Raw genomic sequence first — 15,991 nt, forward strand, 5'->3', positions numbered from 1 at the left:
TTGCCCAGAACTTTTGTAAGGATCTTATAGTCCACATTTAGCAACAAAATGTTGCAACAATAACAGCCACAGTCATTAGGGTCCTTGTCTGGTTTGAAGGGGTTCTCTGGTGCTTACACATCTTATCCCCGATCCAAAGGATAGGGGATAAGATGCCTGATCGCGGGAGTCCCACCGCTGGGGCCCCCCGGGATCTTGCACGTGGCACTCCGTTTGTAATCAGTCCCCGGAGCGTGTTCGCTCCGGGTCTGATTACAGGCGACCACTGTAGGCTTGCATTGAGGCCCCCTCCTTTAGGCTTGCATTGAGGGGCGGAGCGTGACGTCACATGGGGGCGGAGGCGTGACGTCAAACACCGCCGGCCCGGTGCTCGCCTGTAATCAGACCCGGAGCGAACACGCTCCGGGGAATGATTACAAACGGGGTGCAAGATCCCGCGGGTCCCCAGCGGCAGGACTCCCGCGATCAGGCATATTATCCCCTATCCTTTGGATAGGGGATAAGATGTGTAAGCACCGGAGAACCCCTTTAAGAAGAACCATAATATAAGTGTTATATAAAGTGTCAGGGAGTAAGCCAGTCCGGAAAGCAGCATCATCCATAGCTTTCGGGGAGGCCTGAAGAAGGCTAGCATATTGTACAAATACCCCCACAGGGAGGCCGTTAGGACCCGGCGCTTTCCTGTTTTTCATATCTGCGAGTGCTTCAAAGATATCATCCACAGGAAAAGTGGAGTACAACAAAGAAACAGAGTCAGGGAATAGTACACAGCATTAAACAGCATCGAAATTATGCACAAGGTCCTCCTCAGAGTAATTGACTTGAGATGCTTCTATAGAACTGTGCAAAGTGCTGGCCAATAAGCAAATTATCTATCAACACCTGGCTGGTTGTCTATTTTAATTGGAGGGTAGGCACCAGGAAAAATCAACTAGAGCCAAAAAGTTTGTCTCCCGAGACAATGCAAGATAAGGCATTACTGCCAATGGAATAACAGGAGTATTGTGTAGGGAGAGGTTATTAACATCTGAAGACATTCAGCAAAGCAAATTTAACTAGCTGAAAGGCTAAATGGGTGTGGGAGTTGGGTGAAGACAGTGGGGGTACCATATGAAAGCGGTCCAGGGAACTATTCGGTAAAACTCTCCCTGCTGCAAAGGTCATCATCATATGGATTACCTCAAGAGTAGCTGGGGGAGGGTTGTAGACAAAGAAGGACAAAATGGGTGTTATTGATTAAGACATGCGCGAATATGTAACAGCCCAAGGGGTCCACCCGTATCTGATATACGTCCCAGCATAATGACCTATGGAGAAGCAGGGCGACCCCCCCCCCCAGAGTAGATGAAATGACACGAGTAGCTGGTCCACTGAAGCCGAAGCCACAGTTTCCTAAACACTTCCAGCCTTTATTGCACCATGTATAAAATACTATATGCAGGTTTACCTTTAGTTTTGCAAACTTTTTCATTTATGAAAATGAGTGACAAGTACCCACAAGGCAGGGCCGATCACTTCAAGTGCTCAGCATTTCCATCCTCTACTGCACACAGGCTGTTAATCAAATGCAGGAGGAAGAGGCAAACATCTTTAAGAAAGTGCTGGGCACTTGAAGTGATCATCCCCATCTGTTGGGCATTTATAACTCATATGCATATTTGAACTAAATCCAAAGTGTTTGGTTCACAAATCTAAAGGTATGTATGTGAAGGTGCTTTTAACCCCCTACCTACCTTCCCGGCAGTCTGCTGGAAGGGGGCGTGCCAACCCCCGCCGCACAGAGCGACAGCCGATGCACTCCCTCCATGTATCCCATAGAGATACATGGAGGGGGCATTTCAGCCACGGCTTCCTGTGGGGGTCGGAACGGCCGCTTCCAGCAGACTGCCAAGGCCCCATTCAGGAGATCACAGGGGTCCCAGCGGTTGGACCCCCCACGATCTATAACTCATCCCATATCTTTTGGATAGGGGATAAGTTATGTTTCACTGCACTACTCCTATAAGATATTTGCCTAGATTTATTAATCTGTCTGAGGCAAAAATATGTCTGATTTTTGCCTCAGACAGATAGATAAGATCTGGGCCATTGACTATTTTAGTTCTCCATTGTACCCCTGGGCCTGCATTTTTAAAGGAAATCTGTCATCAGTGTCACCTGCACTAACCTGTCAGTGCAGAAAGGTAATGCAGGTGACACAGATGACAACATGCTTACCTGGTTCCGTTCCATGCTGTGGTTCTCCCACAATTTTCTGCCGTATCTTCCGTTCCAGGGCCGACTTGGAAAATGGCAAGGCTTAGTGACATCAAAGCTGCTGTTTGCTAGCTGGGTCCCGCTGCTAGCAAATAGCTGCGGTAATTTCACTAAGCTCTGCCCATGCTCCATGTTGGCCCAGGAACAGAAGATTCGGCGGAAGATTGTGGGAGAACCACAGCACAGAACGGGACTAGGTAAGTATCATTGTTATCAATGTCAGGTGAAGAGATTAAAGCTATATTTTGTATTAATATTTAGTTTCTACTCATTGTTTACAGGTGTGGTAGTCACATCTCTGGTCACAGTCCAGTCCAATGGTCTAATTACAGTCAAGAGCATTCTCTCTTCTCCTGTAGAAAAATCTGATGCTTACTCTACTTTTTACTGTGAGGTTTCTTATCACCTCCCAAAGGGTCTTCATATGAAGGAATCAGAGAGAAAAAACATTACAGTAGACTGTAAGTAATTATGCTCTGCCAATATGTCATATGTATTTATTTACTATCTTAGTCTCACTGCATGTTTTTACATATTATACAGCTTTTATGGTGTTTATTTGTCATACTATTTTGACACTGCACAGATCCAAGCACTGAAGTACAGCTATATGTGAAGAGCAAATCTGAAATGATAAAAGAAGGAGATGATGTAGAGCTGATATGTGTGGGTAATGGAAACCCACAACCTGAGATTACACTGTACAAGGTAAACGACCATAACCCTATCACTTCATCCTAGATAAGCCTAGCAATTTCAGAATCCTTTTTAAATAATTTGAACGGGAACAGAGATGTTTATAATGCTGAATCTACATTGCACATTTACACCTGTTTTAGCTTTTGATGTTGGAACATTTGCACTTACCTTACCAACTCACTTGATCTGATACAGAATCTACCTTGAACCAGTATGCAATATTAGCCTGAATAGGCAATGTACAGCAAATGAATGGGGCTTACATCTACAATCATGTGTAATGACAATAACAGCTTGCACTCTTTGAGTGTTTGTCGGAATGTTTGCCTATTCATTTGTGCATTTGTAAGTCAAGATACTAATATCAGATGGGAGAGCTTGGCTAGCAATCTTCATTCTTGTTCATCCCAAAGGTGTTGGATGGGGTTAAGGATGTACCCACCATGCCTTGGGACCATATGATGGGCACCGGGGCACAGACATGCCGGGGATAAGTTATACAGGGTGGGCCATTTATATGGATACACTTTAATAAAATGGGAATGGTTGGTGATATTAACTTCCTGTTTGTGGAACATTAGTATATGTGAGGGGGGAAACTTTTCAAGATGGGTGGTGACTATAGCGGCCATTTTGAAGTCAGACATTTTGAATCCAACTTTTGTTTTTTCAATAGGAAGAGGGTCATGTGACACATCAAACTTATTGGGAATTGGTTTTAACGTAGCCTTATTCTTTCATGAACTATTTACAAGTTTCTGACCACTTATAAAATGTGTTCAATGTGCTGCCCATTGTGTAGGATTGTCAATGCAACCCTCTTCTCCCACTCTTCACACACTGACAGCAACACCGCAGGAGAAATGCTAGCACAGGCTTCCAGTATCCGTAGTTTCAGGTGCTGCACATCTCGTATCTTCACAGCATAGACAATTGCCTTCAGGTGACCCCAAAGATAAAAGTCTAAGGGGGTCAGATCGGGAGACCTTGGGGGCCATTCAACTGGCCTACGACGACCAATCCACTTTCCAGGAAACTTATCATCTAGAAATGCTCGGACCTGACACCCATAATGTGGTGGTGCACCATCTTGCTGGAAAAACTCAGGGAACGTGCCAGCTTCAGTGCATAAAGAGGGAAACACATCATCATGTAGCAATTTTGCATATCCAGTGGCCTTGAGGTTTCCATTGAAGAATGCCCCCACTATCTTTGTACCCCATATACCACACCATACCATAAATTTTTGTGTTCCAACAGTCTTGGAGGGATCTATCCAATGTGGATTAGTGTCAGACCAATAGCGGTGGTTTTGTTTGTTAACTTCACCATTCACATAAAAGTTTGCCTCATCACTGAACAAAATCTTCTGCGTGAACTGAGGGTCCTGTTCCAATTTTCGTTTTGCCCATTCTGCAGCACCTGAAACTACGTGTCAGGATCCGGGTTTGCGGAGGGTGAGGAAGTGGATCCTCTGTACCAGAGAGGTGATGGCGTGGGCCGTACCAGGGGAACGGAGTCTAAGGGGTTACTGGTATTCACCAGAGCCCGCCGCAGAGCGGGATGGACTTGCTGCGGCAGGTAACCCCTAGGTTGTTCCACCCGGTAGCGACTCAACCTCTCTGGCGGCTGAGATGGCGCGGTACAAAAGGACAAAGCAAGGTCAGACGTAGCAGAAAGGTCAGGGCAGGCGGCAAGGTTCGTAGTCAGGGGCAACAGCAGAGATTCTGGAAACACAGGCAGGGACACACTGGAACGCTTTCACTAGGCACTAGGCAACAAGATCCGGTAGGGACAGGAAGGGGAAGGGATGTTTTATAGGGAAAACAGTGATTGGACTAGATTGGGCCATGCACCAATTAGTGGAGCACTGGCCGTTTAAATTTCAGAGAGCCGTCGCGCGCGCGGCCCCGCCGGGATGGGACAGAGGAAGGAAGGAGCAGGTGAGAAGAGACATGGGATGCGATCCGTGAGCGGGCACGTCCCGTCCCGCGGATCGCATCCCCTCCGGTGACAGGGTAGCAGCGCTCTCGGTCAGCAGAATAACGACGCGAGCGCTCCGGGGAAGCAGCTGGACCTGGAGCGCTCGGCTTTACACTACGGATACTGGAAGCCTGTGCTAGCATTTCTCCTGCAGTGTTGCTATCAGTGTGTGAAGAGTGGGAGAAGAGGGTTGCATTGACAATCCAACACAATGGGCAGCACATTGAACACATTTTATAAGTGGTCAGAAACTTGTAAATAACTCATGAAAGAATAAAGTTACTTTAAAACCAAGCACATAATTGTTTTTTATTGTGAAATTCCCAATAAGTTTGATGTGTCACATGACCCTCTTCCTATTGAAAAAACAAAAGTTGGATTCAAAATGGCCGACTTTAAAATGGCCGCCATGGTCACCACCCATCTTGAAAAGTTTACCCCCTCACACATACTAATATTCCACAAACAGGAAGTTAATATCACCAACCATTCCCATTTTATTAAGGTGTATCCATATAAATGGCCCACCCTGTAGATCGCAGGGAACAGGCCCCAGCAGTCTGCTGGAAAGGGGCGTGTATCCCATAGGTAAGATCAAACTGCAGTCCCATGGACATACATTACAAGCCTTTTAGTAACAATGTGGATCATCTTCATTCGTTCTGCGTCTAGAACGAACTTGAAATGATCCCGGCAGCTGAGGAAATAGACATTTTACCTCATCCCCCACAACGTGACATTGTGACCTCCAGAAGCTAAGGAAAGACTTTCTAAACCAGGGCAAGGATCATTGACAACCAGACATGAAAAGCCACCAACATTCTGCTGAGGTATAAGAAACATTGCACAGGGAACGTGTACTACTGGTGGTCACGTACCAAACCCAAGTTAGGGTTTTGCGTAAAATATCAAAAGAATATCAAATATCAATAACCCAGTCCATTCATTCTCCTATCATATCATAGCCTATCACATTCATTCTTCCATCATATGATCAGCCATCACATCATTATTGCACATCACATAATCACCCCATATGCAATTTATCTAATCCTCTTATCACAATGAGACCCAAATAGTTATAGCTTAATTATATCTCATATAGCAAGCATCTTCATGGGATATAGAAAGTATTCACTGCATGTAACATGTTTCCCATACTTAAACACTATGTCACTTTCACTTATCCATTGAGCGTCTCATGTTACACCTCTACATAGGGCCCGGGGTACCTCCTACTGTATGTATGTACATATACCAATTTTAGATCAATAATTTTATCATTAAGGTTATCATTCCCTAAGAGTCCAGTACTGCATTCTATTAAATTCCATGAATAATGTCCATCAATGCTTAGAACAGCCTGGAGCAGTTGTCTTTAGCTCAATTATCTCATGAAGGAGAAGGTAGGAAACATTATATATAGAGAGTACACCTTCTCCTTCCCATAGTGTCCTGTCAGAATTGCTCAGAAAGTTGTGGTATCCCAAATTATATCTTGTTTGTAGTCTGTCCAGACGAGGCAAACCTCCCCTTGTCTGTCTTGTTGCAAATCTATAGGCCAAGGCCATTCCGACAGTATCCTAGTCCCCATACATTAAGATTGCACAGGAAAGCAGGGCCTTCACCTCCAAGAATAAAATTGTGGGGGCTCTGAACACTCCAGATCCAAGAATGAATGGACCGGGTTATTGGTGGATCAAGATGTGGATTGACTGTGATACTAGGAAGGTATGCAGTGTAAGGGAATACATGGTATAGTATGTGAGATATATATACGTGATGTATGGTATAGTATGTGAAATACATATGACATGCAGCCTCTTTATGACCAAATTAGATATATAAGGTTGAACACTATAAGGGAGGATATGTAGTATGTAAGTTATTTATGAGTGATTATTCATGTGGCTATGGTGATTACCTTATAGCTTTCTGCACTTTGAATATATAAGTTAGAGGTGATACACAAAAGGGTTATTTATTGATATTAGTTATGTGGTGCTGAGGAGGAATATATATGGTTTAAGAATTATGAGGAGCACTATTTAGAGGGAGTAATGTTGTATATTTTGAATTGGTCTTTATTATATGTATGTGGTAGGATCACCAAATATGTATATGGAGATACCATTGATGTATATATGTGCTCGGATTAGTAAATAGAGGTTGGAGTATATGATATTCCTATGTTTTGGTATTTTATGTATGGTATATACTAATTTGGTCACCATACGGTATTATACAGTTCTATAACACTGGCTATATAGTATACTGACTTATTTATATAATATACTAATATACCTACATATACTTAGATAGTATTGATGCTATGATAATATAATAATAACTGTATTCATAGGTTATATTTTATGATAAGCTGGTGTGGTTATATCTGTAATGGTCTTTATGCCGTATTCTATAAAAAGCCGGAGTGGTTATATATTATTATACTTGAAATGAGAATAATCTGTGGAGAATGTCACCATCCATATATTTCCTTCCTTGGATGTGATTATTGGATGTTATATATAAGTGAATCTATGCATCATTATGGTTATATATTATTATGCTTATACCCGGATGTTTTATATATAAGTGAATCTTTGATCATCATGGCTATATACTATTATGAGAATAATTTGTGGAGAATACTACCATCCATATATCTCCTAGATATTATATGTAAGTGAATCTATGTATTATAAGGACGGGTTATCTGTTGAATGGTGCCCAAGTGCACTTAGTGCCAATAGGTACATGGAATACAAACAGGGGCGTTATGCATGTTAGCGTGCAGGCGCGTTGGATATGTGAGTATGGGGTTGAATGAGAGTATGAGAAGTATATATGAGGTGAGTGCTTGCGCATGAATGTTGAAACCGAGCGTAAGTGTATTGTTTGGCACCCGGAAGTACTAGTGGGCGCACGAGTGTGTCCTTGCGAATGGGCATGCATGGAACCATGGACCACCAGGTACCTCCTCCTGATGTTAATTAAGATCTATTTTGTGGAATATATAAAGCAGAACCTGCAGTACAGGACACAACATCCCTGAGGAAGTTGCCGACGGGCAACGAAACCTGTGGGGTTCAGGAGGGCACCTGCATGTTTATCCTCCATCTGTTGTCTCTAGCCCTTCCTTCTCAGTCCTAATCAGGTTGTATGTTTCACCATTGTTGTGATAACAGGTAGCAATATCACTAGTATATGTGAACTGAGTAAGGATTTATATGTGATTGTGCACCTTATATTATGTGACTTTGTTTAGGGCTATGTGACTACACTGACAACTATTGACTGTACAGGTGTCCCGGGAGTGGCTTCCCCCTCTTTTAGGGGGTCCCCCCTGTTGTGTAGTGGCTTTTGCGCCTTTTAATGGTTTTAAATGTTTTTGTCTGCTTTAAAATCATGTCTGTTAATTTATTAAAATAAAATCATGTTTTCAATTGTATTCTTATGTGTGTGCTTTTTTGGTATAACATCTTTTCTTTTGTGGTATGTTATTGCATAAAGTGACACAGGTCAGATTTGAAAGGACATAGAATGTACAGGTATGCCCTTGCATTGTGGAACTTAAGGACCAAGGGCGTACCTGCATGCTATGAAATCTTAAGCAGCTTTAAAGCGAGCACAGGAGCTTCACCTCTCTCGCCGCTGCCAGGCATTTAACCCTGCTGATCAAGGCGTCTAAAGTGAAACTTGCCGGCTGCTCAGCGGAGCTAACGGAACCCCCCGCAACGTGATTGCAGGGGTTCTGTGAGCTAAAATGGCAGAGGAGGGTACCTTACATGCCTCGTGCTGCAGATTGCCGATTCAATGATGTAGCTTGGGCTTAGCTAGGCTAGATGAGTGGATTGCCGATCTCACTGTGTAATGCTATGCATTAGGACTTAAAAAGTATAAAATAAAAAGTATATAGAAGTTTCTAAAATTATATAATCCCCCCCCCCCCATAAAAATGAAATCCCCCTTATTTTCCCCTTTTTACAAAAAAAATTTCACATCTTCACATGCATAAATGTCAAAACTATTAAATGATCTTCTAGGTGTATGCAATAATTTGATGCCCTTGCAGTGCATTGAATTGACTTTCCTGATAGCAGGCTATAGAAGATCTGTCATAGAAGGCTCAGAGAGGCTTCAGAAGGCCTTGGGCTGCCATGACAACACATCTTCTCCTATCTGCCAATACCTGAACACGAGTGATGCAATATTTAACTGTTCGAATACTGCTTTCAATTTTGATAGCAGAATCTAAACAGTTAAAATTGCCAGCATAGAGTGATCTCTTTGCACTCTATTTGCGGCGGCCCTCGGCTGCTGAGTTGGGGAAGAAGCAACATAAGAAAATATTATTTTACTGAATGAGTTGTAGATGTCTGTAAGGCTAGGTTTCCACACAGATTTATTTCTGGCAATCTTTTGTAAAACTGCCATTAAAATTTTTGCACCAAAGTCATAAACGCTTTCCTTTATAGTTCCTATTCCTTTTGAATACACTTCTGGCTTTGGCTCAAAACTTGCGGTGGAAGTTTTGCAAAAAATGCCAGAAAAAAACCTGTGTAGAACCAAGCCTTACAAACTTGTTGTTGTTAGTAAATCCACAGTAACTTAATGGATACCTTCTCAGGAAAAAAATATGTGTACCCTAACAAAGATTAAAAAGGAAGCAATATGTCAGTAGACTAGATGAGCCATGTGCTATTTTTCTTAAGTTTCTAAAATGATTCTAAAACTATTCTAAATTCTGATTATGTTAACACAGATAAGAGTTTACTTTAAAATCAAACAGTATATTTTTTTTGCCACTTTTGTCTATTTCCATCAATAATAGACAGTATCTGTGTTTTGCTTTTTCTCAGAAAGATGAGGAATCACCTCTTTCAGATGTGGCTTCGTATTCGTGGAAAGTCTCAAGGAAGGATTCCGGAGGTTATATATGTAAAGCACTTGAAGTATTGGATGATTTTAAAGAAATGCAAGCGGAGACTGAATTACATGTTCACTGTAAGTTGGCTCTTTAAATACATTAAACTTTAACAGCAGTATCGTTTAGGAAAGAAGAGGGAAATTTATCAAACCATTTAGACTACTTTTTTTTAAACTAAGTTTGCTGCATAAAAAGTTGCATGCTGGCCCCATGCAACATTTTATGTAACATTCATTTAAACATTTAATTTCATTACCATAAAGTCTTCTTATTTTGAGCACTTTGTGCAGTGGTTACCGATTTATCATGTGTAACCTTTTTGTGAAAATGTCACACAGGCCAGATTTAGATGTTATTACAGGGCAGGCAAACCCTGAACCATTGAAATGGCTCTATGCGACAATTGCGACAATTGGAATTAGGTCTGTGCGACATTTAATACAATTGTCGCACAGCTGCCACTTTTTGCGACATTTAACCAGACTAAAGTGAACAGTTCTATGATGATGTATTAAAGTCTGTGAGCCATTTGATCAATTTGGTAACACTTCTGCCAATTTGTCTGTAACATTTACGGATTAACAATGGCCAAAACTCACACCAGATTTGATAAATTCCCCTCAATCTGTTTCTTTGTGCATGTACTATGGATAGATAAAAGTACAAGTAATGTACTAATTACATGACTTAATGATTCTCACTATATTAAAGGGGTATTTTGGTGGAAGGGGGGGGTGGTTCCAGAAGAATGCCCATTCTACTGTATCTAAAATATCAACCTTTACTTACTTTCAACACTCCTGGTTTTCCGCTCCAGTCCCCGACTGCGATCCTCTTTCTGAGAGAAAGCATGATGTTTAGGCCTGGAGTGACATTGGGGCCCGGAGTGTCATACTGCGGCCCAGCCAAACACTGGCCACAGTGATCATGCCTTCTCTCAGGAAGAGGATGAGCTGGAGGTAAGTAAAGGTTTATATTTGGAATGGACAGTCTTCTAAAGTCTGCCAACTCCTGCCGGATAACCCCTTTAATTCTTAGATAAAGAATGTGTTCAGACTGTCCAGACACATGTTTTTCCTGTTTTACAGGATACATCACAGTCATGGCAGATTTATTATAATCAGTAATATCAAATCTAGTATGTTCTGTTCTTTTTCCATTTGCTCAAAATGAGTCCATCAGATCTCTACCTTCTTTTTCTGGACAGAATAGTTGAAATATGAACTACAAGTGTGAACAAAGCCTAATATCTATTGTCTTCTACATTTTCATAGTCTTGGACCCTCCTGTTCTGTCCATAGAGTCTCCTGTTAATGTAGAACTTGGAAGTGTTCTTAGTGTTTCCTGCCATGTAAATGCATCAGCTCAAATAGACATCCACTGGGCACGGGTGAGTGGTAACATACAATCATAAGACAAAGGCTTTAAAAGCTTTGATGATAAATTAGCTGTAGTTGCATTATCAGTAATGTTTTATCATATATACTTAAAATTTTCCACTGGCAAATGAAAAAAAAAATACAGCAGAGGATTCAAGGAAGTTTCTGAAAATATATTTCCCTATCAATTTTTATCCTAAACACTAAATTGGTAAACACCCAAAAACAATGTAGAGTGTATTTATGATAACCCTGATGTTTTCTTTTCTATGTGGTCTTGCTTGGTTTCACATAGTTACAGATATATGGTATAAACCATAGCAAAGCATATACTCATATGTTTGGACCCATGTGCCACTCACTTAAAAGAGAATCTGACAGCATGATGACCTACACTTACCTTAACACGCAGGTTAATAGTGCTGGTGATCCTGATTAAAACACTTTTTACATGATTAAAATCAGTCCATCTGTTCTGCAGTAATCCTTCCTTTTGCCAATATCCTTATTTAGTTATATGCGCAATGGAGGCAATCTGTTTAGCTAGCAATCCTTTCTCTGTTCCTTGTGTCCCGTGATCCCCTCCCCCATCTTGAATATTCATCTGGTTTCACTCTCACGGCTGCATGCTCAGAGTCATTGCCCACTGTGCAAACATATACTTATTATTAGGCATTAATATTTGGCATATTAGTCAAACCAAGGATTACTGTGGAATGGCTGGACCGATTTTAATCTTGTAAACAGGATCAGGATCACCCGCACTGTGTGTATTCAGTGTGGATGATCCTGCTGTCAAATTCCCTTTTCTTTTTTGCAGTCTGCATTGTTCAGAATGCTTTTAAATTCTGAAAGGTATTCTGACATACATTTGTCAAACATACGCATAAGGACAGGCTTTGGGACATCTACACATTAAAAGCTAGTTGGTTCTATACAGCACATGTCTCCACAGCATGCACTTACATCTGCACAGACCTTTACCGGCTTGTGATAAAAGTCTTGTAAACCCCTCTATACTTAAATTTACTTTATACAGAATCGCAGGAGCATTGGAAGAATTGCTTCCATACAGTAAATGTTGATTTCCTTTCTGTCTTTTCTCAACCAATGTTGTCAGGGGCTGGCAGTCAAACCTGGGGGGGGGGGGGGTGTAAGCACACAGCACTATGCCATGAGTAGCAGCCTATCCTTAAAGGGAATTTGTGAGATCACTGAGTTCAGTGCTGCAGATCTCGGCAACAATATGTAACTGACAGTATTTTTAGTGCTGTTTGCCATTTGTAAAATTTTTTAAATCTTCCTTTAGGTTACCAGTCAAATTGTCATTGAAGTTGCCCCAAGCTGCAGCAGTACTCACCCTCTCTTTCCCTCTGGCCCTGCTTTGACTAATAGACATAAAGGCCTCCACACTGACATCCAAACCCTGTGATTATGCAGGGAAAGGTGGGAGAAGGAGGGTGCAGACATGCAGCTGCTGCTAAGACTCTTCGGCTGGTAACGAAAAGGACAACTTTACTGTCAGTAATTTCTCCCTAGCATCTGTCTGCCAGGATCTGCAGATCCATACCTAGTACAGAGTAGAAAAATGCCCTTTAAAGGAAAACTGACAGCAGAGTTTCCCTCAAATGTTATAAATATATACAGGTAGATAGTACGGATCACCCGATTGTAACACTTCTTACCGGGTAAAAATCGGTGGTTGGTTGCTAATATGGTAATTTCTTCTTATGAGCAAGGAAGGTGGACTGCTGCTGTACATACAACAGTTTCTAATAGCCCATAACCCCACACCCTTCATAAATATTCATCCCCTCTTCCTAAACATATGCATAAAGGGGCGGGATTATCATCTGGAGCAGACGGGAGGAAGCATTGCATATACAGCAACAGCCTGCCTCCATTGCATGTAAAAAATATTACCATATTAGAAACAAGATTGATTTCTCCTGAACAACTGCACCTATTAGTGGGGTGACCCTGCTGACAATTTCCTTTAAACCAGTTTGTCTCTACCTACCATATAAAGGCATTATAGGTATATAAGCTTTAAAATATTAAAAGACAGCAGCTGTTGTTTTTTTCATGTTGAGATGTGTAAAACCCAGATAGGTGATTGAGCTAGTAGATCTAATCTATCTATCACATATTGGCTCTGTCTGTCTACCTCATTTATCTTTCTCAGCTATCACTTTATTTATCAGATATTTTTCTATCGATCTATCTGTGTATATATCTATCCATCATATGCTTATCTATTTATTTAACATCTATCAGGCAGCACCAGGGGCATATTCTAGCCTGCAGCATATCTGCTAGGTAAAAGCTACAGCAGTTTTTAGTTGCATTTACATACTGTATGTAAGGCAATCTTCAATGTATGATAATACCATATGCCTCTAAATATCAGTCATACAATTACCAAATAATACCACTATATGGTTATTGACAGTATACCAGTATACCAAGACCAATATTACCTGCATACTTGAGACATATTATACCACCACTCCATGAATACTTGAATTATCACTAGATAGTGGCTGGATAATAACACCATAATGTTACTGAATAAAAATCCGCTATACAAAGACAAATATTTTCCGCTATACACTGATCCATAGAGTGATATATACACAATGCAATTACTCCAAGAGTGCCTTCTCTGAGTGACTCACAGGTGACGTCTCTTTCTGATTAGTCATTATTTTTTTCTTTTTCTCTTTCATCTGGCCCAGGCCATCATGAAGACTTATCAAGACCATGACTTACCTCCACAAAATATGCCAGATAAACATTTTAGGCTCAATGCTGCAGCACCCTCCTTACCTCTACACCAAGTCCCCATCTGTAAATTTTTGCAGTTATAGCAGTTATCTGTACTCCTGAATAGTAGTTAGGCCCCCTGTGCCCCATATAGTGGTTAGGCACTCTGTGTTCCTTTATAGTATAAGCGCCCCCCCATGCCCCTTTATTGTATCTAGGACCCCCTCTGTGCCCCTATATAGTACTTTGGTCCCATCTTGTCTGCATATAGTAGTTAGACCCCCACCCCCCACCCCTTAGTGCCCCTATATATATTAGTTATCTTCTTCTGTGCTCCCAAATAGTAGTTAGGTCCCCTCTGTTCTCCTATATAGTATTAGACCCCTCTTTGCCATTATATAGTATTATGTCCCTTCTGTAACCCCATAAGTATTATGCTTCCTCTGTTCCCCTATATAGTATTATGCCCCCTCTGTGCCCACATATAAAATTTGGCCCACTCTGTGCCCCTATATAGTAGTAGGCCCCTATGTAAGTTTAAAAATATATCACCTGTCACACTGCTCCCCCGCAGCTTTTCTTTGTCTTCCAGCCCATACAGCACCTCTTTGAGTTCTCGATTTTCTGCTCTGCCTTGCATCCCTGTACTTTAATAACACACACAGCTGAACAGCCACATTTGCACAGGTTCAAGGACATATACTAAAGATCCCCAAAAGGGCCCTATCACTATACAATGTAGATCTTTACTGACGGGTTCGGCCTAGGAGGAGCATATGCCTTTTGGCCCGGACCACTCCTGACTATTGTATTTAATGCTTATACTGTAGCACCAAATTATCCAATGTCTCTAGTTTATGATATTGTATTCCTGATTTATGTGTATTTTTGGCAATTTCCAGGAAGGCAGGACTATAGTCAATGGCTCTACCTTGAGCCTTAGTTTTCAGGACTACACTGATGCAGGGCAGTACTCATGTGTTGCAAGTGTAACTGATGTGCAAGGACTTACCCAGACCAAGGAGCTAAAAGTATTAATAAAAGGTAATGGAAGTCTTGGTTTGTGAATAGAACAGTGAGTTCACAGTATATTCCTTCTAATTATGTATATCAATTGTAGGGAAACCACAAGTGACTGTAAGTCCACAACGTGTAGAAGTAAGAGATGGAGAACAGTTGACTGTAAAATGTACAGCAATCGGCAATCCCGTGCCTCAGATAACCTGGTATATTAAGGGCAACGAGGTAACTGAACTTTTTTATTATTATTATTTAAAATTTCAATGTTAAAGCTATCTTTGCTGTTAATTTTCCCATAGCAAGATAATGTTTACTTAAGTAGTTGTCAACATATTGTAGGGAAACTCAAAGGCAGCCATTTTCCCCATCCTAGAGCTACACTTTTAGCCAAGACCAGGTCAATGGGCAGACACAGCCCAATTTGTGGCCAGCATACTCTGCATATATTTTACCTAGAAACTTAAAAGCAGATCTTTTTTGGTCTGTTCTTGTTTTATTAGAGTACATAAAAAGGTAAAGCAGGCAAAACTATGGTACGATACATATACATAACCATACATATAGCACAAGTTTTGGAGACCTTAACGCTACCATGAAAGAGAAAAAAAATTAGTGTTTCTTCTGTAGATTATGGTTAAGTTGTAGGTGATGGTTAACTCCAGTGGGCTGCTGCTGAAGATATTTATATATCCAAATTCCCCAAGAGTTTCCCAGGGTTTTCAATAATATCTAATTCCCTTCTGTGCTGAAGCCCAGATGGGACTAAATCCCGATTCTAGGGACCCCCCCTTAAAATGTAATTTTTATTTTATATTGTTAAAATTCTTTATATGACCTTGGTGCTCATATATACAATGATATTGTGATTAAAACTACATAGGGACCAAAACCAGAATTAGGTGCTTATTGTATCCACTCTTAGACACAGGGGATATTGCAGTACTGATTGGACATT

General features: G+C 41.2%; 1 protein-coding gene across 2 annotated transcripts in view; it reads left to right on the forward strand.

The window, feature by feature from the left end:
- Positions 1-15,991, forward strand: part of MCAM (melanoma cell adhesion molecule) — a 172,360-nt gene that overhangs the window by 114,420 nt on the left and 41,949 nt on the right. For both annotated transcript variants that reach the window (XM_056542357.1, XM_056542358.1), the window contains 6 exons: positions 2,538-2,717; positions 2,843-2,964; positions 9,804-9,948; positions 11,146-11,261; positions 14,919-15,060; positions 15,137-15,261. In XM_056542357.1, coding sequence (XP_056398332.1) covers positions 2,538-2,717; positions 2,843-2,964; positions 9,804-9,948; positions 11,146-11,261; positions 14,919-15,060; positions 15,137-15,261 — 830 coding nt within the window. The remainder of the gene's footprint in view (positions 1-2,537; positions 2,718-2,842; positions 2,965-9,803; positions 9,949-11,145; positions 11,262-14,918; positions 15,061-15,136; positions 15,262-15,991) is intronic.

The sequence above is a fragment of the Hyla sarda genome, chromosome 10, assembly GCF_029499605.1.
Source record: "Hyla sarda isolate aHylSar1 chromosome 10, aHylSar1.hap1, whole genome shotgun sequence".
NCBI classification, from domain to species: Eukaryota; Metazoa; Chordata; class Amphibia; order Anura; family Hylidae; genus Hyla; species Hyla sarda.